The sequence below is a fragment of the Vombatus ursinus genome, unplaced genomic scaffold (genome assembly GCF_900497805.2).
Source record: "Vombatus ursinus unplaced genomic scaffold, bare-nosed wombat genome assembly UNPS02014821.1, whole genome shotgun sequence".
In the NCBI taxonomy this organism is placed as follows: Eukaryota; Metazoa; Chordata; class Mammalia; order Diprotodontia; family Vombatidae; genus Vombatus; species Vombatus ursinus.
Genome location: NW_020954599.1, coordinates 32,828,454 through 32,850,170, shown reverse-complemented (window position 1 = coordinate 32,850,170; position 21,717 = coordinate 32,828,454). Strand labels below are relative to the sequence as shown.

The 21,717-nt window shown below is 39.4% G+C and overlaps 2 protein-coding genes across 6 annotated transcripts in view; one reads left to right on the top strand and one right to left on the bottom strand.

Moving 5' to 3' along the window:
• Positions 1–4,079: 4,079 nt before the first annotated feature.
• RWDD4 (RWD domain containing 4) lies at positions 4,080–19,934 on the bottom strand. 2 transcript variants are annotated; one of them, XM_027837552.1, is made up of 8 exons: positions 19,745–19,934; positions 16,384–16,464; positions 11,525–11,634; positions 11,293–11,440; positions 10,076–10,193; positions 7,740–7,789; positions 7,589–7,591; positions 4,080–5,008 (listed from the first exon to the last, which is right to left on the bottom strand). In XM_027837552.1, the coding sequence occupies exons 1-8, from the start codon at positions 19,766–19,768 to the stop codon at positions 4,976–4,978; spliced, it is 567 nt and encodes a 188-aa protein (XP_027693353.1). In that variant the 5' UTR covers positions 19,769–19,934; the 3' UTR covers positions 4,080–4,975. The 2 variants fall into 2 exon arrangements, with proteins under 2 accessions (XP_027693353.1, XP_027693354.1); XM_027837553.1 differs by lacking the exon at positions 19,745–19,934 and adding an exon at positions 19,236–19,363.
• Positions 19,935–20,193: 259 nt separating this feature from the next.
• The window catches only part of TRAPPC11 (trafficking protein particle complex 11), a 71,021-nt gene continuing 69,497 nt past the window's right edge, over positions 20,194–21,717 (top strand). The window contains exon 1 of one of the 4 annotated variants that reach the window (XM_027837507.1): positions 20,194–20,280. The gene's annotated coding sequence lies outside the window, so the exon portion shown is untranslated. The other 3 variants (XM_027837506.1, XM_027837509.1, XM_027837505.1) reach the window with 3 other exon arrangements.

Genomic DNA, 21,717 nt, shown 5'->3' with positions numbered 1-21,717 from the left:
TGGTTTCAGTGGAATGATGCAGATAGAAGACATTCTGTAAAGTATTAAGGAATGAGTTAGCAGTGAGGAAAGGAATGCACACTACTCCTAAGAGTCTGGCAGTGTGTTTTCAGTGAAGTTGATAAACAGATTCAAAGGAGTCAGTCTCCTGGGGGCACCCCTCAAAAAATAGCAGACAAAAATAACAAAGAGAGGAAAAACAGCTTAAACATCCACAAGAAAATAAGAGTCAATCAAAATAGGATATTACCAAAGCAAAATGCTGATGCAATAAAAATATAATAGAACAAATGAATAAGCTAAAATATCAGAAGGGCAACTAAAGGGAAAAAAAAAGATGCATTCTCAATATATGTTCCCAAATGGCTAAATAGCACATTCAAAGAAATGAAGCAGAAAAATCAAAGGAACAAATAAGAGCTTGAAGAAAGCAAACAAAAAAAAAAAAAAAAGGAAATAAAGCTAGAATTAAAAAGCTGCTAAGAACAAGGAATTGGGAGGAAATTATGAAGACAATAATTGATATGGAGTCTATATTGAAAAACCTGAATCAACCAACAGTAGACTTATAGCACTGCTTAAAACAGAGTAAATGGAGAAAATACAAGCAAGAACATAACTAAATTATCGAAGGTTGTAAAGTTGCCAGTTATTCGAGAGGTACAGCTGTATACAATCACCTGTAAAATTCTCTTCTTCTCATGTTTTCATTAGGCAAATATTCTCAGTATGTGTGCAGCTCATTGGAAAATGTAAAAATCTGGTGGGCAGCTAAGTGGCACAGTGGAAGTCTCATCTTCCTGAGTCCAAATCTGACCTCAGACACTTACTAGCTTGTGACCCTGGGCAAGTCACTTAACCTGGTTTCCTCATCTGTAAAATGAACTGGAGAAGGAAATGGCAAACTGCTCCAGTCTCTTTACCAAGAAAAACCCAAATGGGGTCACAAAGAGCTGGGCATAACTGAAAAACGACTAAAAAAAAATGGTAGTGAAAGGGAGAGACTTAGATCTAGTTTGCTGGAATAGCAGGTAAAGTTAAGGGTTAGGTTTTATTTTTTCAGTACAAGGAAAAATTGTTCATGTTTATAGGAAAGAATTGAGTATCCAGTTGCTAGGGAAAGATTGAAGATGCAAGAAAGGGGAGGTAGTTGATGAAGCAAAGGCCTAGAGGAAGCAGGAGTGAGAATGGTGGGACAGACGGAGGGGCTGGCCTTGGAAAGGAGTGCAACCTCCTTTAAGAGGGAAGAAAAGTAAGGAACAGAGATTTTTAGGAGTTGAAGGAAGGAGTTCAAGGAAATCAGAATGAGAATCCCAGAAGTGGAGGGGGCCTTCAGGGGCCATTTATTCCAACCCAGAAGGAATTTCTCTGATAAATGATCATCAAACCTCCACTTGAGCAATTAATGAGTCACTGGCACCATTTTTGGCATGACCTATACCGGATTTGTACAGCTCTAATCATACATTAAGCGGTATCTGGTTCTACATTTCTTATTTATTGCTCTTAGTTCTACCCACTAGCTTTGTGGAAAACATCTAACTCACTTTCACAATGACAGGGCTTCAAATATTTATTAGTCTTCCCTCCTCTAGGTTAAACATCTTCAAGTTCTGTCAAATGATTTCATTAGTCAACAAGCACATGCCAAGCACCGTGCTTATTCGCTGAGGATACAAGGACAAAAATGAACACATTTATGCCCTTCAGTAGCTTCCCTTGTATTAGGTGAGACGTGTGAGTATACAACATACACAAAATACAGGTAGAGTAATTTGGTGTGGGCTCTATGTGGTTGAGGGTTAAAGCGGGATCAGGAAAGGGGTCATGTTAAGAAGCGATACATGAAGGAAGCTAGGGAGAGGGAAGCACAGAGAGAGTGCCTTCCAGACACAAGCAACAGCTTGTACAAAAGCACAGAAATGGGAGATTGCCTGCCACTTGTGAGCAACAGAAAAGCCAGATCATCATGTATATGAAAGGAGCAGTAAGACGAGTAATTTTGAAAGGCAGGCTGGAGCCAGGTTGTGAGGGGCTTTAGATGTCCAGGAAGATTTATAGGATTATCCTAGAGGCAGTAGGGAGCTGCCGCTGTATCATTCCCCACCAGGCTGCTCTCCTGGACTTCACCAGCCTCCAGAAACTCATCTTCCTGTAAGATCTCATCCACTCTGAAACATACCTTGTGGTACCTGACGCCCCTAGGACCTCTCCCTCCTTCTGGAGAGGGCAGAGGGTGGACATCCTCCAGATCTTCCACTTCAGGAGGGGGCCCAGGACAGTCATCTAATCACTTCTCACCCAACTAGTTTTCATCATGCCCCTGTACCAAATGCCCCCTCCCCTCCACTCTTTTCAGCTTCTTTTTGTGTTGTCTTTCTGCATTATATTCTGAGCTCCTTAAAGGCAGGGACTGTCTCTTGCCCTTCTTTATATCTTTAGCACAGTGCCTGGCACACACCAGGTGTTTAATGAATGTTTATTGACTTGACTGCAGGACTTACTGAACGAAGGAGTGACGTGGGTAGGAATATCACTTTGGGAGGCAACCTCTCTCCAAATCACTTTGTATTCATTTTTGTATAGTCCTATGTGTACATGTTGTCTTTCCATAATTGAGCTCCTTGAGGGCAGGGACCCTTTCATTTTGTCTGTATCCCCTTAATCCAATGAATTATACCTATAGCGTGAACAGAAAGTCTAATACAGTGCTCAAAAGGGAGTGAGTTCTTAAACTTTAAAAACCTCATTAAATGAGCACCATCTTAAAGATTTCCCTAAATGATACTATTTTTAGGTCTGTTAATTCATTTGATTTAAGTTATCACTTTAAATATTTAACTGTTCCTCAAAAATCATCTTAATGTACATTTAAAACAGAAATGAAACAAATGAGCAACTTAGAGGAATTACATTTCCTCTACCATTTCATAAAATCCTCAGCCTTACATACCTGTTGGCAGAAAACTACACGATATTTAACCACAAAACAGAAAATTTCTGATCTTTTAAATCTTTTAAAAGATTAGAAACAGGATTGAGATGTGTATGACGTGAAACCGTTTTGGGTCAGTCTATGGCCCAGGCCAGCCATACTTCCTCCTTCTCCCAGCTCTGCTTCCAACTCCTCTGGACTCAGCCACAACTCTGGTGCATTTCCACCCTGGAACTTCTCTCAGTGCCTGGAGCCTCCTCATCCTGGACCATTCCTCTGCCATGCCAGCGTCCCACTGGTGAGGTCCTTGTGCGGACAGGCCCAGGCTGGCCGTGCTTCCTTCTTCTCCTGACTCTCCGGACTTTAGTACCATGCCTCTGCCAGGGCACCTCCCAGCCCCTGCCCTGTATTTTCATCTCCCTTTTAAGTCTCCCATTACAATGTAAGCTCCTTAAAGGTGGGGAACGTCTTTCTTTTTGCTTTATTTGTATGCTGGGGTGTTCAAAGAGGACTAACACCTCTGGTATGAGGGCTTGCTGAGCCCTCTTCATCCACCTTTGGTTTCGACCTAGCACTCAACTCTCAGCTGGGGCTCTAAGAAGCTACAGCATGCACAGCAGCCACACCCAGTGAATTGTCTCAGCAGACAGGTCAGGTTGAGGTTAACCGACCAGCCTCAAACCTGATGGTGAAGGGGGGGGGAATGCGGGGTGTCCACTCCTAGTATGTGAAGAGGTGAGTAGATGACAACAATTTGTTCTAATGGCCATAAAGGTGGCTGAAGCAGGGGCTGTGGAGAGCTTAGGGCTTGGTCAGACATTGAAGACACCAAGGTCATCCACTGCTTCTCAGGGCATTGCTGGTTGTCTTGACTTTTGTCTTGAAACTGGACTTTGAGGACTGGAAGAGAGAGAACGAAGCTGATGATTTTGTGCAATTCTGCCTCACTTAAATCCAAATCACGCAAGAGTCAAGACATCACTCTGCGATGTTACTGGTCTTCTTTGAAAACAAAGAACAAACATTTGTATGCCTAATGCTTAGCACAGTGTGGGGCACAGTGAAGCACTTAATAAATGCTTATTGCCTCTCTAGGAAGGCTAGAGATTAACCAGTACTAAGCAAAATAAACAAAAACCAACAATGCAGATAAATAGGAATTTATTAAAATCAATGTCTCCAACAACAAAAAATTAAATGACATTAAGGCATCTTTTTACTCCATTACTGTGTATTCAGTAAGGATTTTTTCTTGAAATATGAGAGCACATCTGTACAAAATTCTTTCCAATTCATTTGGTAGAATTGTTTTATTTTTTTCTTAACCTATATATTACGAAAACCTCTCATGTTTAGACCTCTCAATATATCAATATTGAGAAAAATATAATTTAGATTTATTTGTGAGAAGACAGATTTCTGCAAAAAAAAAACCAAACAAAACCAAAACGTGGAATGTAACTACATACAGCTGTGAACTATATGAGAAGATCACAGTGGTATTCAACCACTAGCTTTCTTTGAAGCAATTTAAACATCAGTAATTCAAGGGAATGAACAGATGAAGACATAAATAAAGTGACAAACCTATTAATATAGACCATGCTGCCAAATAACTTCACTCTTACTATTCACTCCACTGAGATGAGGACTTGAAAAGGGTATGCTTAATTAGCAGCTTTAAGCTAATTGGCTTTACATTCCCTTAAAAAAAAAGTCACACCCTAGAGTAAGACAGTATAAATTAACACTGCATATATCATTATTTACTCTTCTTGATATCTGATCATTTATAAAGCTTAACAGGCTCCTGAAAGGACAGTGAACATTCCTGGTGGCATGTTTTACCTTCCTTTAAGGCAAATTTGTGAGGATAATGAAATACCAACAAATCTCTGCATGAACCTGTGATCTAGTTACTTAGGAAACATACAAAAACTTATGTTTTATAAAATGCCACTTCGATAGAAGAGTACTGAAAAAAATGACTTCAGTTTACTGTATTAAAAGATGGTATTTTCTTGTATCAAGTTTCTGTCATCATTCATCATCTTTAGAACCAGTTTTGCTTAACTATAAAAAGAAGAGAGAAATAGTAAGTTTAAGCTGTTACATTATTTCCACTTCATATTAAATTAAAAAATTTCCAGTTAACAGAACTAGCAACAAAGTTTACATATTTTGAAAGCTCTTTTATTCTGCAAAACAGTATGTCAAACTTTAAACTCTTCAAACATTTAAAACTACAGGGTTAACTAAATGTTAAAATATAACTATCAACATAAAAATTACATCTGAAACCCACTAGCAATCTGAGTGTGTAAATACAAGATGAAAGATGAAGTATTCAAAAATTATCTTGGCTTTTTTTTAAATGGCCAAGTATATATAAGTATTTCCAGACTTACAAACTGACTCCATTATGGTGCCACCAGAAACGGTGAAATATTGGGGAAAATTTATAGATTCAGAAATGCAGGGGGAGAAGCTATGAAAAACACTAACATTTTAGGGAAGCAGACCCTGCAGGCAAACTTCTAGGCAGAGCATCAGTGGTTATTCCTTATTGCCCCAATATCTTCCCTCATTTTTTTTTATTTCCTTTAGTCAACCCTGCCTGAAATTTGACCAGTCTCCTTTGGGTTAATAAGCATTTTCCTTTAAAAATGCAAATGCCTTTGGGAAGCCTGAGGACCTTTCAGACTAACTTCCTTGTAAGATTTAAACTAGGGGATTATGAATTCTGATTTGGAGAAAGGAAAAGACATAATTTGGGGGACATGAAGCATTCAATTGGGGGGATACCAGCAACATAAAGGCAAAAGGAAACTGGAAGAAGGGCATTGGGAAGTGAGAAAGGTACTGAAAGGAGGGTGTGCGGATGCTAAAGAAATACTTAATTTACTTAAAAATGTTGTCTAAGACCGTCCTCTCTTCTCCATATCCCACTGATCACTATACCTATGACTCAGTTCCAAGCTAGTATAGTTCTCCGAGGTTATGTATTTAATAGCTTTGTGGGCTTGTGCTGGCCCACAAATGTGGGGCCTTATATATGTGTTCCTTATATAATTGAAACTGAAAATCCACTTCCCTATAGAAACAAATAACAAACCTACCAATAAAACTTTGGAATGCAGCCTATTCATAAGTTGAGGACAAACTTAACTGTGCACAATTAAGGAGGCACTGATTTATCATCATAGAAATTTTGAGCCTGAATGGACCTTCAGGTCATCTAGTCAAACCCCATCAATTTAACTTCTCCTATTTGTCCAAGGTTATACAGTGAGTTAGTGAAAGAGACGGGATCAGGACCCTTCTTTAAATAATGTTCAATATGCTCTGCTCCGTATAAAGGGTCAAAGCTTCAAGCTAAGCACATGTGCAGCCAAACCGAACACAAAATATTCTAACGCAGATTTAAACATGAACCTGTACCTATGAGCCATTCTTCAGATTTCTGTAGGCATGCTAAAAGTTAGCTGACTAGAGGAGGAAGTCAGGGACGGGAGGAGAAAGTATTTTTCAAAATGGGATCCATCAGCAGATCTGGAGCAGGAAGGGGTAGAAGCATCTATCTCCAGATCCTGCAGTAAAGTAGGGGGTGGGGCGGTGGTGAGGAGAGAGGATGCTGCTATTTGTGTGCCTGTGTGCAAAGCAGATTTTCCCCATTCATTTAAGGGAGGGCAGGAAATGGGGAGGAGCAGCTAGGTGGTGCAATGGATGGAATACTAGACTTGAAATCAGCAAGATTCATCCTCATGAGTTCAAATCCAGCCTCAGACACTTACTAGCTCTGGGACCCTGGGCAAGTCACTAAACCCCATTTGCCTCAGTTCCTCATCTGTAAAATACGCTGGAGAAGGAAACGGCACACTACTGCAGTATCTTTGTCAAGAAAACCCCAAACGGGGTCCCAAAGAATCGGACATGACTGAAATGACTCAACAAAAGGAAATAGGGACAATTATTAATTAAGGGAAAATTTCACTAGGGGACTGTTTGTTTCCATTCTGTCATTTCCCTCACCTTACCTGCCACACACACACACACACACACCTCCCTGGTTTTCTCTGTCACTTAGGGCTAAGTGCTCTCTGGTTGTTCAAAGCCTCTACTACAGCACCTTGGTCACTCCATCCTAGAAGTGCCTCATACTCCAAAAAAGCACTACCTCCCTTCCAAAATTCTAATTCTTTCTATCTCTTAATTGGTGGGATCTCAAGGGGTTTTCTGGGTAATTTCCCCTTAAAGAACATTAATACTGACTACAGGTAAATGGTGGCACAATAGAGTGCTGGGCTAAGAGAAAGAAGATTGGTGTTCAAATCCAGCCTAAGACCCATACTAGCTGGGTGACTCTGGGCAAGTCAGTTAACCTGTCAGCCCCATTTCCTTGACTGTAAAATGGGGATAATAAGAGCACCTACCTCCCAGGGTTGTTATTGGGATAGAGTAAAGTCATATTTGTAAAGTGCTTAGTATAGTGCTGGGCACATAGTAGGCATTTAATAAATGCTGATTCCTTTCTGTTTCCTCCCCTCCCTACTTGCCTTAAATGGTACATAATGAGCAAGTCTTGCTCATAGATTTGTCATTGCTACAAGGTGACGGTGAACTAGGAAAAAAAAATCACTTAAAGATACTTACATGCTGAATGTATATAAATATCAGACACCAGTCAAATCCAAAGGTTGTTAGGGGAGAAAATAAAAAAAAAGAAGTTACATATAAATTTCATTGTGATACCAGTAACTACTGACATTAAGGTAATAAAAGACTTTGTATTTAAGTAACATACCTTAACCACATCAACCCAGTTCCAGCCTCGTGGAAGTTCACCTTTGTGATCTACAGAATTTAAAAAAAAAAATTATTTTCAAGATAAAAAAAAAAGCAAGCTTTAAAACCTGGACTATTTTCTAATACATCGATACTAAGAACAAAAACCACTTACAGTTATATAATAATTTTTAAAGTAGATTACTACTGGCTACAGTAGCTTGTTTTTTTTAGTTCATTAGTAACTGAGTGTACAATTCTTGGTGAACTGAACTTGATTATAACTTTAAGTCTGTAAAAGAATGACCAAATATCCCTTTTTTACAAGCTTGTTCCTCTTTCATTCAAGACTATATACTTTCTCTACGTGAAATACACAGGCAAAATGCCCAGTGTGGGGAAAGTAATTTTATTGCTTATATTTGAGATTAAAGCTGATGTTTGGGAACACCATGAAAAGAATGCTTTATTGGTGTCCAATGACAACTCTGAGCAAAGGAAAAGGACTTTATGAAACAAGTAATTAACTTCAAAAATTAAAATAGCCTCTTAATTTTTTGTTGCGTATTTGACACTATGTATGTTAACATAAGAAAAGGAATTTTACTTATAAAAAGCACTGTTCATTTTTGGGGAGACCATATCATTGTGTTCAATAAACATGCATTAATTAAAAAAAAAAAAAACAGCAACATTTCTTCATTGAACTCTTGGCATACTTTACTACTTGTTTAACCCTCAAATTTCACGTAAGCTATATCAATTTTACAGGTAGCAAAGACTCACTCATAAAGAATAAAGATGCTACTGGGGTTTTAGCTCCAGATAGTCATGTCTTCCCACACGCCTCAAAACCAATACTTCATTCGGTCCACTGGAAGGACTATATGAGCTTATCTCCAATTCTGGCTAACTTTTCTGCCTAGAATTCTAAGAATGCTTTTTTTTAAGGTAGCTCCAAGTCAAGAATATTTATGACACCCAGCAAAAGTTGTTTTGGCATCTGTCAAAAGATAAAACTACTTACTTTGAACCAAATCAACTGGGACTATGAAAGCTTAGTTTATAGTTGTTCTAGAGAGTTTAATATGCTTATGATAAGAGGCCTGGTTACCAAGTTTTCTGGCCTCTTTTTTCCTTAGTAGATATAAGCCCTTGGCAACTCCTCAACACTCTGGAACTCCTCTGGGACATCCAAATGGCTTAGAAAAAGGTCTCTAAGGGGTACAAAATCAACTTTCTGAAGAACCAAGAGGTGTTCAACCATGAAGCTCACCAATGGCTTAACTAATGCATGGTAGGACTTTCAGGTGAAGTCTCTATAGCTGCTAAGTTTCCAGTCCTTGTCTCAACAGCTGCCAAAGATGAAACATATGTGACAATTTTACTGCTACAAAGGCTGGCAATACTGCTAAGGGGACAGCCGAAAAATATTAAAAGGAAACTGCTAGAAACTAGTGATGTTACTCAACTGTATTCATTCATTTCCCAGACAAAAGTTCTCATATAGCCGTCATACTCTTCAAAAGGTTAGGTTTGTTACACATAATTTTGGAAAATTAAGACTAGCATCTCATGGATACTCCCTTTTTAAATTAACAGTTTTGTTTCACAGTACAGTAATGATAAAAAATAGTTATGAGAGATGACATTTCTATAACACTTTTAAGGTTTACAAAGTGATCTCGTGATCTTCATAATCAAGTGCAAGTATTATTACCCATTTTACAACTTGGGAAAATGAGCTCTAAAGAGGGTCATGGTCATATAACCAGTAAGAGAGAGAGCCAGTATTCACAAGCTGGTTGTCTGACTCCAAGTCTAGGACTCTTTCTACTATATTAGAGCTGCCTCCAATTTTCTAGCAAAGTAATTATTGCACTAGAATTCTAGTTAACTGGATTTAATAAATGTAAACAAGGACTCTTAAAAAAGAAGGCTTTTTCTAATACTAAAAGAAACATATTACAAACACAAAGGAACAGAAGTTCTCAAAGAAAAGAATGAACAAATAAAATATGGAAGGTGGCCTCAGACCACTTTTCTAATGCACATCATGCTAAAATTATAACTGTCCTGTCAACCTGACTTAACGGTTACTGTGACATTTACTTACCTGCTTCTCAAATAGCAACATTTAGTGGTAAAGTATTAGTATTAGTAGCAGCAGTGGTAGTGATAATCACCAAATTCATACTTGTGACCCAACGCAGAATATGATTCTAAGGCTCCAAAAGTAATCTTCTGAAACAAACATCATTAAGCACCCACATAATCATAATATGAGACAGTCAAAAGTTCATCTGCGAGGATATTAAAAAAAAACTAGTGGATCTAATGTTTAGCAATACAAACCTGTCTTGTCTGCCAGCTTCCGTTTCTGGGTTTTTGAAAGCTGTTCTTTTTTATCTTTTTTCTTACTTGAGGGAGCAGGATTAGGAGTTTCAACTGAAGTAATATTGCTTATTGATGTCTAAAAAGAAAAATAATTCACAAATTATTATAGCTCAGTACATACTAAGTAAGTTACATATATCTAGTTCCTGAAATATGGCACTTGGCTTTATATTAAATTGACAAAATGAAAATACACAAGATTAAAGTAATCTTCTATTAAATATGTGATATTGGTATACTGCTAGAACTTAATAAAACCCATGTTCAAAGGGCTGTTATGTAACAATTAAACTGTTATAAAAAGTACTAATGGCAGCAAGATCTAAAGCACACTAAAAATAGAAGGTGGTATTAGTTTCCAGGGTAGACACTAAGAGCAGTTCATTTACTACAACTTAGAATGTTTAACATGGCCTTTAAAATGAACCATGCCATCAAGCACCTATGATTATACTTATTTGTCCAGATCTTCCCAGGTCTCCCTCTAACCAAAGAAGAGAATCTTTTTCATTAAGTCAGTAAGGGCATTTTGAAATCCAGAGCTGTGGTTCAGCCTTACACTAAGAGGGTACAGAAAGCAGAAGTTACAGTTCCTGTTCTTATAGCCTGATTCAGAAAACGGTATATAATCAAGTGTTAGATGTGATGTAATATAAACATTATAGTGATACCAACTGACACATGTTTTTGTTCCGACAGTAAGTCTATTTTCTAGAACTCTCTTGAATGGTACTTTTGTGATAGTCAAAACCACTTTTCTGTTCAATGAAATCTCAAACTATAACTTTAGAATGAATTATGATAAGCCTACTTGTAACAAGAGAAGCACTATGACTTAAAATCAACACACTTTAAAGAAAGTACCACTAAACTGTCTGAATAATATTTTGATCAGTTTCTCCAAGACAATTTAAATAATGCTTTTAATAGATACATGGAAACTGTTTCCTATGCCTCAATGGAGCCAAATGAATATGGAGGGTATTAGATAATTCTGGTTATTGATATTTTGGTTTCTGTATGAAAGTGAAGCTTTTGAAATCCAATTTCCTAATTAAAATTTAAAATTTGCATCTTAAATTTGACCCAAAGCTCTTCACAAAATAAAATCCTGGAGTATTTAAATAAAGAGGAATTAGGAAAAGCTACTATAAGGGCTTACATTATATGCTCACCATAGAATTAACAGGATGATGATTCTCCATGAACTGTTCTTTATTGTCCTTGGCATATTCAAATAATGTATATGTCATTGCAGTTCCAAGATTAACTTCAACTTCTTCCTGTAATTTAGCCAGAATACTTTGCTTTACAGCTGATGATCTAGAATATATAATATATTTTTAAAAGAAGGGAGTAGGAAAGTAAATGGGAGAGAAATGAAAACAGTAAATGAAAAGCACTTACATGGTATTGTTGAAAAAAGCATTCATGGATATGATTGGAGCTGTTTGTGGATATGTTTCGGTCCAAGAAACTTCTATCAAGAAGGCTTTGGGATCGCCATTTTCACCTATCTGAAAGAAAGGAAAATGTTAAATAGAAAATAGTTATACTTGTGTTACAAAAGCCAAAGACAATAGAAGATAAAATTATGATATTAAAAATGATAAATTATTTTTAATACTAGTAACTAAACCATCAATTTAATAGAGTTTTTAAAAGTCTTTTTGTAGCAGCCAGAACCAAAGTGGACCCAGGAGCTCTGGTTGAGCTCTAGCTCATTCCTAGTCTGTAAGAGCTTTGGTAGTTCTGGTCTTAGAATACAGGACTTCATATACATGGCTTATCTCTACAACTACAGAGGAAGCTCCTCCAGGAAGGGTCTTACATCACCCATGTAGTGCCAGGGACTAGTATACAGTAGGAATTTTATAAATGTTTGTTGAAAAGTGGGAAAACTTGGATCTAAAATCTACTAATGAAGAAAAATCTCATTTCCATCATCATTTCCTATCAAACTATAAGATTTGATAAGATTTGAAACTGTAAGATATTGAGAAACTCAAGTCAATCAAATTTTCATCTTCTTTATTCTTTACTCAGCTCCAGGTAAGATTATAAAAACTCTTTACACAGTACTTGAAGATTTACAAAATGTTGTCTTCAACATCTTTATTTATTAGATAGTGTAAATATTACCCTCAATTTAAAGATGAGACTCTGAACTATGCCCAAAGGACTATAAAAATGTGCAGACCCTTTGACCCAGCAATAGCACTTCTAGGGCTGTATCCCAAAGAGATCATACAAATGGGAAAAGGATCCACATGTACAAAAATATTTATAGCAGCTTTTTGTGGTGGCAAAGAATTGGAAATTGAGAGGAAGCCCATCACTTGGGGAATGGCTGAGCAAGTTGTGGTATATGAATGTAATGTAATACTCTTGTGCTGTAAGAAATGATGAGCAGGCAGACTTCAGAAAAACCTGGAAAGACTTGGATGGTCTGATGCCGACTGAAGTGAGCAGAAGCAGGAGAACGTTGTACATAGTAACAGCCACGTTGTGCGATGACTAATGTCGATAGACTTAGCCCTTCTCAGCAATGCAAGGATCTAAGACATCTCCAAAGGTCTCACGATGGAAAATGCTATCCACATCCAAAGAAAGAACTAGGGAGTTTGAATGTAAATGGAAGCATACTATTTGCTATTTTTTTTCCTTCTGTTTTGTTTTCCCTTTCTTGTGTGGTTCCTCCTATTGGTTCTAATTCTTCCTTACAACATCATTAATGTGAAAATATGTTTGATAGGAATGTATATGTATAGCCTATATCAGATTGTGCACTGTCATGGGGAAGGAGACGGAGAAAAATTAAAAGCTCAAAAGCTTATGGAAGTGATTGCTGATAAATCAAAATAAATTAATAATAATAAAAAAAAGATGAGACTCTGAAAAACTAAACAACTGGACTTTGACACAAGTTGTCTGAAGTAGGAATCAAGGGGCAGCTAGATGGGGCAGCGGATACAGCACTGGCCCTGGATTCAGGAAGATGAGTTCAAATTTAACCTCAGACACTTGACACTTACTAGCTGTGTGACCCTGGGCAAGTCACCTCACCCCACTGCCTTGCAAAAAAAAAAAAAAAAAAAGAGTAAGTAGGAATCAAACCCAACTTTTCTCGACTAGTGCTCTATCCAATACATTATATGGCAGTTAAGTGCAAAAGAAAGAAAACGCAAACAAAATGGGAAACTCAAAGTCAGTAAACCAAGTACTAAATAAATTAAAGTTCATTTGTTTCATAAAGAAAATTAAGAACTTTCCCCAAATACTTGTTATACACTCACTTTCTAATTACTTCACTCTTTCTCCTTGTATTTTACTAACTTTTATTGCTGAATGGGAACTGGGGGGAGATTTCCAAAACACTGCTTTATAATACTAGCAGTGACTGTGGCATAAAGTTCCACCTTTTTAGTCTGACATTCCAGGGTGTGCCACAATCTCTCTCCAGTCTCACCTTGGCCCCATTCTACTACACAAACCCCTTTTCTAGCCAATCAAAATGTTCTATTTTTACTCCTATACAAACAACATATCTGTACTGCTGAACTTACCTTTCCACCCCACCTCTCTTTCAAGCTCAGTTCAAGTTCTAACTCTTCTGTGAAGCCTTCTCTGAGTGACCTAGCTCATAGCAGTGGTTTCTCCTTTCTGAGAATGTCCTGTAGTGCTTAATTGTATACACACTTACTACCTGGGCACCTGGTAGTGCTATATGCCCAGGGCCTAACATTCCCCCATGCACAAGATGAGAGGGCATTCAAAATAAGTTTACTCAAGTGGTGCCATTTGCTAAAGACCACTGTGCTTTAACTCAGATGCTAGATATACTCCAGCAAAGCCAGAGTCAGATGGTTGTTAGGGTTAAGTATGGAGAAGATATGAGGGCTGTAGAGTCAAGCATATAATATCACCTGAAGAAAACGTAAACTCTAAAGCTAACAAATCCTGCTCACCTTTTTTGTAACTATCTAATGAAAATTTTGAGTACTGAACATGGCATTATTTCCCTAAACTAAGTAAAATAGTTTCCAAAAACATGTGGTATATTTATTCTAAGAAAAAAATTATTGCATCTCACTATTATAAGAGGTTGGATAAATAGAGTACATAAAGGAAAAATAACATTGTTTTTATGTTAAAGATGCATTTAATACCAATTCTATTTCAGGCAAAGACTATCCTGTAACTTTTACATGTATCTTCTCCAAATTGGAAAATCATTTAAAGAAAATATCAACTATCCCTTTATTATAGTATGTATAGTGGAAAGAAAGCCAGCTCAAGACACTCTTGGGTGTAGTTCCAACTCTTGTCACAAACTGGCTGTGTAACTTTGAACAAACTGCTTAGCCTCTTTGGTTTCTGTTTCCTCATTTATAAAATGAGGTATCTGTTGTTTAGTTGTGTCTGACTCCTTGTAACCCCCATGGACCATAGCATGCCAGACCCTTCTACCCTCCACTATCTCTTGAAGTCTGTCCAAGCTCATGTGCATTGTTTTCATGATATTATCTATCCATCTCACACTCTGCCACCCCATTTTCCTTTTGCTTTCCATCTTTCCCAGCATCAGGGTCCTTTCCAATGAGTCCCATCTTCTAATTATGTGGTCAAAGTATTTAAGCTTCTGCTTCAGTATTTGGTCTTCCAGTGAATAATATGAATTAATTTCTTTAAGCATTGACTGATTTTATCTCCTTGATGTCCAAGGGACTCTCACTCCAGCAACACAATTCAAAAGCGTTGATTCTGCGGTGCTCAGTTTTTCTTACAGTCAGTACATCACTACCACAAAAACCACAGCTTTGACGACAATGTGATGTCTGCTTTTTAGTATGCTGTCCATATTTGCCATAGCTTTCTTTCCAAGGAGCAAGTGTCTTTTAATTTCATGGCTACAGTGGCTGTCTGCAGTAATCTCTGAGCCACGAATATAAAAATCTGACACTGTTTCCATCTCTTCTTCCTTGATTTGCCAAGAAGTGATGAGACCTAGTGCCAAGATCTTTTTGGATGTTAAGCTTCAAGCCAGCTTTTACACTCTCCTCTTTCACCTTCATCAAGCGCCTTCTTAATTCCACTTCACTTTCTGCCATCAGAGTTGTATTGTCTGCATATCTGAGATTGCTGCTATTTCTCTTAGAAACCTTTATTCCAGCTTTGTATTTATCCAGCCTGGCATTTCACACACTATACTCTGCATATAAGTCAAACAAATAGGGTGACAATACACAGCCCTGTCGTACTCCTTTTCCAATCTTAAACCAATCAGTTTTCCTACGTCTGGTTCTAACTGCTGCTTTTTGGCCTTCATACAGGTTCCTCAGGAGACAAAAGGTGATGCACTGCAGGAGGACACGGCAAACCACTCCAGTATCTTTGCCAAGAAAACCCCATGGACAGTACTAAAGCGATAAAAGAGATGACGCTGGAATATGAGCCCCTCAGATTGGAAGGCGTCCAAAACATTATTGGGGAAGAGTGGAGAACAAGCAGCTCCAGCCCTAAGGAAGTGGCTGGGCCAAAGCCAAAAGGCTCAGCTGCGGATGCATCAATACTGCACAGGAACCTGGAATGTAAGCTTTATGAACCAAGGTAAGTTAGATGAGGTCAAACAGGAGATAGAAAGATTAAACATTGACATCTTGAGTGTCAGTGAACCTAAATGGATGGGAATGGATAAATTTAATTCAGCTTATCACTACATATACTACTGTGGGCAAGAATCCCTTAGAAGTAGAGTAGCCCACATAGTCAATAAAAGGATGAGAAAAGCAGTACTGGGGTATAATCTCAAAAATGAGGGTATTAGACTATATGATATTTGAGGTCTTTTCCCATTCCCAAATTCTAAGAATCTATTACAACAAATGATTAAAAAAAAAAACACCTAACTTTTTGATTAAAATAATTCGTCAAATATTTAAAGATATATGATTTAACCTAAAATTAAAAAAATATATTTCGTGTCATGGAGATGAAAGATTTTTGAATTCTTAAGTCCTCTAAGAATATGTGCTACAAATAAGTACATCATCAATTTTAACAATAGAAACATATGACCAGATTTATAAAACAAAAATTAACGAATAAACATTTAGAAAAAGGAAAAAGTCTCTGCCTTCAAAGAGTTTACTTTCTAATGGGAAAGGCAACATATACATAAGTAGGCATAGAGAAGATACATATAGAGCACAAAACTTAGAAGAGAAGGCAATAAAAAAAGATCTCATTCATGCTTTGCGTCTTACCCTATATTGAAACGAAACTGGACTTAATTCTCGGAAACTTTCATCACCTTCATAAATAGAACGCAATGCTTCCAGCTCCATCTAAAAGGAAAGAGCAAATGAGTTTGTCTCAGTAGTATAATGAGTAACTTTGAAACACAGGGACTTGAGTTTTTGGTGTAAATTTACTATGTGTAAGTTATGTCTGTTAACATACCCTAAGAAATACTATAAACTCACTACAAAGCACCATCTACTTGAATACAACTATCTTTTAAAAGTTTAACAAATCTGAAGCTGATAGTCCAAGACAATCATGGAAACACAGTAGGTACCATTTAAAGTTAAATGAAGGAAATTTTTAAATTCCATTTAACAATTGTTTGGTACTTACGACACTACTCAGAATTGCTCAATGTATTTCATGGAAGTCATAACAAAGCAATCTATCCTATGTCTTTCTAAACCTACATAAAAAAAATCAGATAATTCTTCCCTTTCAAACATGCATAAATCAGCATGATTTCAGTCTATTGCTATAATCTCCCTTTGACAATCACCTTCTAAAAGCTTGAACTGTAACTTCTAATAATAAGTGACTTCCCAAACACCAAGTGTGTTATACGTATAACAATTTACACTTAAATTGTACTTTTCTCTCGTCTTTTTTGGTATTAAAACAGTGAGGGAGAGAAAGTATTCAGCACGTTTTTCTTCAATGCTTCAAGGATCTGTGATTTTTGTAGGTATAGGCATTCCCTGAGGAAAACCTTTTAAAGTTTTCATCTTGAAAAAAAATATTATTCTATAGAACCTGGTAACAAGCCCCTCTGACCTTAGGATGGTCCTTGGACAACAGACATGTTACCAGGTTCACACAAGCCTTTCCAGCTTGCTGGAGCTTGCAATCCTATAGCCAAGTGTTCAATATCCTAGAGTCACCTCCAGATCCTAGAGGAGGGTTACTAGCACTACAGCAATATTTTAGCTTGTACATGAGTAGGTCTGCATTGAGGAAGGAATATGTTCAAGAGATCACAGATCCACTGAAGCAGGGATTTCCCTTCCACTAATGCTGCATTTAATGGGGGTGCAATACAACTACAAAATATGAACTAAACTGAGCTTAACACAGAGTCATTGAATTTGTTTTTAAAAATATTTGTAAATGTGTTTCAACATAAACGGCTTTATTCATAAACTTATGTATTTTAGTCAAACCATCAAGTCTTTTTTAAATGCCTACTATGTGTCAGGCACTATGCTAAGTGCTTGGGATATAAAGAAAGGCAAAAATCAGTTCCTTCTCTCAAGGAACTCACAGCCTAATGGTGGAGACTACATGCAAACAACTATATACAAATAAGCTGTAAACAGGATAAAATGGAGATAATTACTGAGGGAAGGCAGCATTAAGGGGAAATCAGGAAAGGGTTCTTGCAAAAGGTGGGACTTCAGATTTTACAAATTAAAAACATTCTAAGAAAGGGTCCATAAATTTCACTCAATGGTCAAAGAGGTCTAAGATGAACTAAGATATATTTTAGTTATATTATGGGTTAAAGAAGCTTTTGGGGGCTGACCACCAATCATAACATTATTTCTAAGGCAAAATCAATTTAACATAGGGAAGAAAAAGATTTTAATTGATGTAGCACAACTGGCTCTCTGTAAAAGAGAATAGGTCAATGAAAAATATTTCTAGATGTTTTGTCTTCACTTACTCATCAGGCAGTTTAGATAGAAAGAACTTTTTAAAGTCACAGACTGCTTGAATTCTCATACGTATTTTATATGTGAAGAAAATAAGGCATACTAATTCCCCCACAAAACTGATTATTCAAAGAAAGAATAGTTTTTAAGAGTTCGATACTTCTTGGAGAATTAAATAGATCATTTGAAGAGATATGTTTTAGACTTTCAAAAAATGTAGGTGATGGAGGTTGTACCTATGATTTTATTAATATAGAGAATAAGTTAGTACCATTTCTAAAACTTAGTTTTTTAGAGTTGCCTCATTAGAGAGTGCTTGAACCCTCCCCCCAACCCCAACAATCTCCTCAAAAGTCCTTTAAAAATAACACCACACCAAAAATATTTATCTTATTACCACTGTAACTGAAATTTCTGTAACTGAAATGTTAATTTTTGTTTTATAAATCTGGTTATATGTTTCTATTGTTAAAATTGATGATGTACTTATTTGTAGCACATATTCTTAGAGGACTTAAGAGGACACTTTTTCAAAGTGTCATTGTCCAAAAAAAGTCCTGAAGTTGAAACATAATTCAATTTAGGTGGAACTGCAGGTGCCTACTTCTCACCACTGGACAAACATCAAGACAACTTAGGTGCACCAAAAAGCTATTTTGGTGTCATGCTGGACCATCCAAGTCTTTATTTTTCCCCAAACAAAAGTAAACGACTCAGTAATTTTGAAAATTGTAACTGGTAAGGAAAGAAGGACCTAAGTCCAATCAAATTCCAAGTCCCCTTGGGATATGAGTCACAGACAAGTACGTGTCATTTTAAGACTGGTGATCACCAACTTGATGCCCTTCCAGGGGAATCTCAAAGTATACTAAAGAACTCTGACTCACTGATGGCTGAGTGTGTGGTGGATGCATGGGTGGGGAGGCTACTCACTCATCATCCTGAATACTTACTTGGCTCCTTTCCTTCCCTTCCCCAGTTCCTCGTCTCAGAAAACTGAGCCGCCCCCATCCCTCTTTCTGCCTCATTCATCTTTCCAGATAAAGAAGCATTTACTAAACACCCTACTAAGTTCCGGGCACAGTGCAGAGAAAAGCAAGAATCACACCTGCCCTCAGGGAGCTCACGATCTAAAGGGGACCCCAAACACAATTTTATACCATTCTGCTCGGCACAGATTAGCAGGCAGCCAGGTTTTCATAAATACTCTTTTTCTCTCTTAGTTCATCTGCTCCAGTCGTCTTCGGATGCCTCTGGGCCCACGCTAGGCAGTCCCACGGCTGGGAAGGGAGAGGCAAGGCTGGAACAGGGCAAGCCCACCCGTCATCTAGGTCACGGGAACAGAGATCTCCAAGCAGAAAAGGCCTCTAAGTCCTCAAGTCCTGCCCCCCTCCCCATTTTACAGGGTCCCGTGGAGGACGAGGTAGGACGAGGGACTTTGCTTGAGGAGCCACCAGCCCGGCCCGACACCACCAGGAGCTGGGGTGGGATAAAAAGGGGATCGGGAGGGGAAGCTTGTAGTAGGCGCTTAATAAATGCTAGTTGGCTAGGAGGGACGGTGCCGGGGGGTCAGGGTGAGAGAGAGATCCCCGCCTCCTCCCGGGGCACCCACGGACACAGGGAGCTGCTCGCGGCGCTCCCCTCGGCCTCCCGTGGGGAGAGGTCCTACCTCCTGGTCCTCGTTGGCGCTCATCGCTCCGGCAGCGAGGTCCTCCTCCCTCCGACGGCGAGACAGGTAACTAGGGGAGGGAGGAGGAGGAGGCTAAGGCGGCGGTCAGCACCCAGAGGCCGGAGGCCCCCGCCGCCACCACACCGCACCTCAGTCCCGTCACCTCCTAGCCTATCCTAGCCCCCGGACACGAGCACGCACGCGCGCGTCTGCCCGCCGCCCTCCGCGTCAAGCCCCTCGCGCCGAGGCCCCAGCGCGCGTGCGTGCGTGCGTCATGCGCTCCGCTCCTCTCGCTCCGCCCTCCGGCTCGCGAGGTCTGGGAGCGCTGAGCGAGCAGAACAGGACCTGGGGCTGAGGGTGACGAGAATGGTGTAGTCCTCTTCGCGCCCCGCCCCTCCTCTCCCATTGGTCCGCTCCCTAGAAGCTGAAACTGCTCCCCTTCTATCCCCACGCGCCTTGAGAACAACCGGAAGGGGCGGGGACGCAGGGGGTCGGCAGACGTCGTGGTCCCACCCAGCTCCTCGTTCGCTTCCTGGGTGAGAGGGGGCGGGGACGGTGAAGTGAGCCAGGCGCCGGGGCTGAGTCTGGGGGTTTGAGGGGTGAGTGCGGCGGTTGATCCGCGCTCTGTGACCCCACGTCCCTCCTCTTCCCTTTTCCGTGCGGGCCGCGGCAGCAGGGGCCCCCGGAGCGCCGAGGTACGGGGCTGGGCGCGGCTCCCCCTCCCCGGGTTCCAGTCCTCAGGGGCCGGGGTCCGGGGCTCGGGCGGCCGGAATGCAGCAGCGGGCCTGGGACCGGACAGTTCTCCCTCGACCTTCTTTCCACAGCGAGATCGCTTTTGGTAGTTGCGGCGTTTGGTGTCAGAGGGCTTGAGTTTGAATCTAGTCTCAGTCGCTTCCGAACTGGGTGATCTTGGTTAAGGCCCTGTCCGACTCTCCGGACCTCAGTTTCCTCACCTGTAAAAGTAGGGGATTGGGTTAGATCTGGGGGTTCCAACGCTTTTTTATGTCGTGGTCCCCTTTGTGTGTGTGTGTGTGTGTGTGTGTGTTTTAAGGCTATTGGGATTAAGTGACTTGCCCAGGGTCACACAGCTAGTAAGTGTCAAGTGTTTGGTGTGAGTTCCAATTTGAACTCAGGTCCTCCTGACTTCAGGGCCGGTGCTCTATCCACTGCGCCACCTAGCTGCCCCTGTGGTCCCCTTTGGCAGGCTGATGAAGCCACTGGACCTTTTTACAGTCAGTCAACAAGCATTTATTTGGCCTTGGAGGTGACCTTAAGGGGTATTACTTAGTTAAACCCTTTTTGCAGAGAAGGAAAATTGAGTACAATCTCACAATTTTGTGGGTATGGATTTCTAGTTATTGTGTCATGCTATGCATGTGCTAAATTATGCAGCTATGTGGTTCCCATATGTCAGGTCACTACCATGCTTCATTTAAAACTCATTTCAAAACCATTCATCCTCAGAAAGCTATTTAATAAACCGAACAAGGACAGGAAGCTTCCTTGAAGCTTGCCTTGGTTAGCTGTTATTCACTTGTCTCCTAGGGGGACAAGGTTTTTCTACAACAGATGTGTTCAGGCTTCTCTGGTCTTTCCCTCTTCATTGCCCTCTGTGGCACACTGGGCTACCATTTGAAGTGCACGAACTTTTAGTACAGCATAAGGGAATCCTGGGGTATAAATTACATAGGGACAAATTATAAATGCAATTTTATACCATTCTGTTAGGCACAGATTAGCACGTGGTCAGGTTTTCACAAATATTCTTTTTCTCTCTTAGTTCATCTGCTCCAAAGTTATCTTCTGATATCTTTTCATGCTGTGGAGGTGATAGATACACCAGGCACTGTATAAAGCGTGTGTGTGTGTGTGTGTGTGTGTGTGTGTGTGTGTGTATATATATATATACACGTAAGCAAGATAAGCCCAACTGTGAAGGAGGTTATGGTTCTAGGGGGAGAAGACAGCAAATA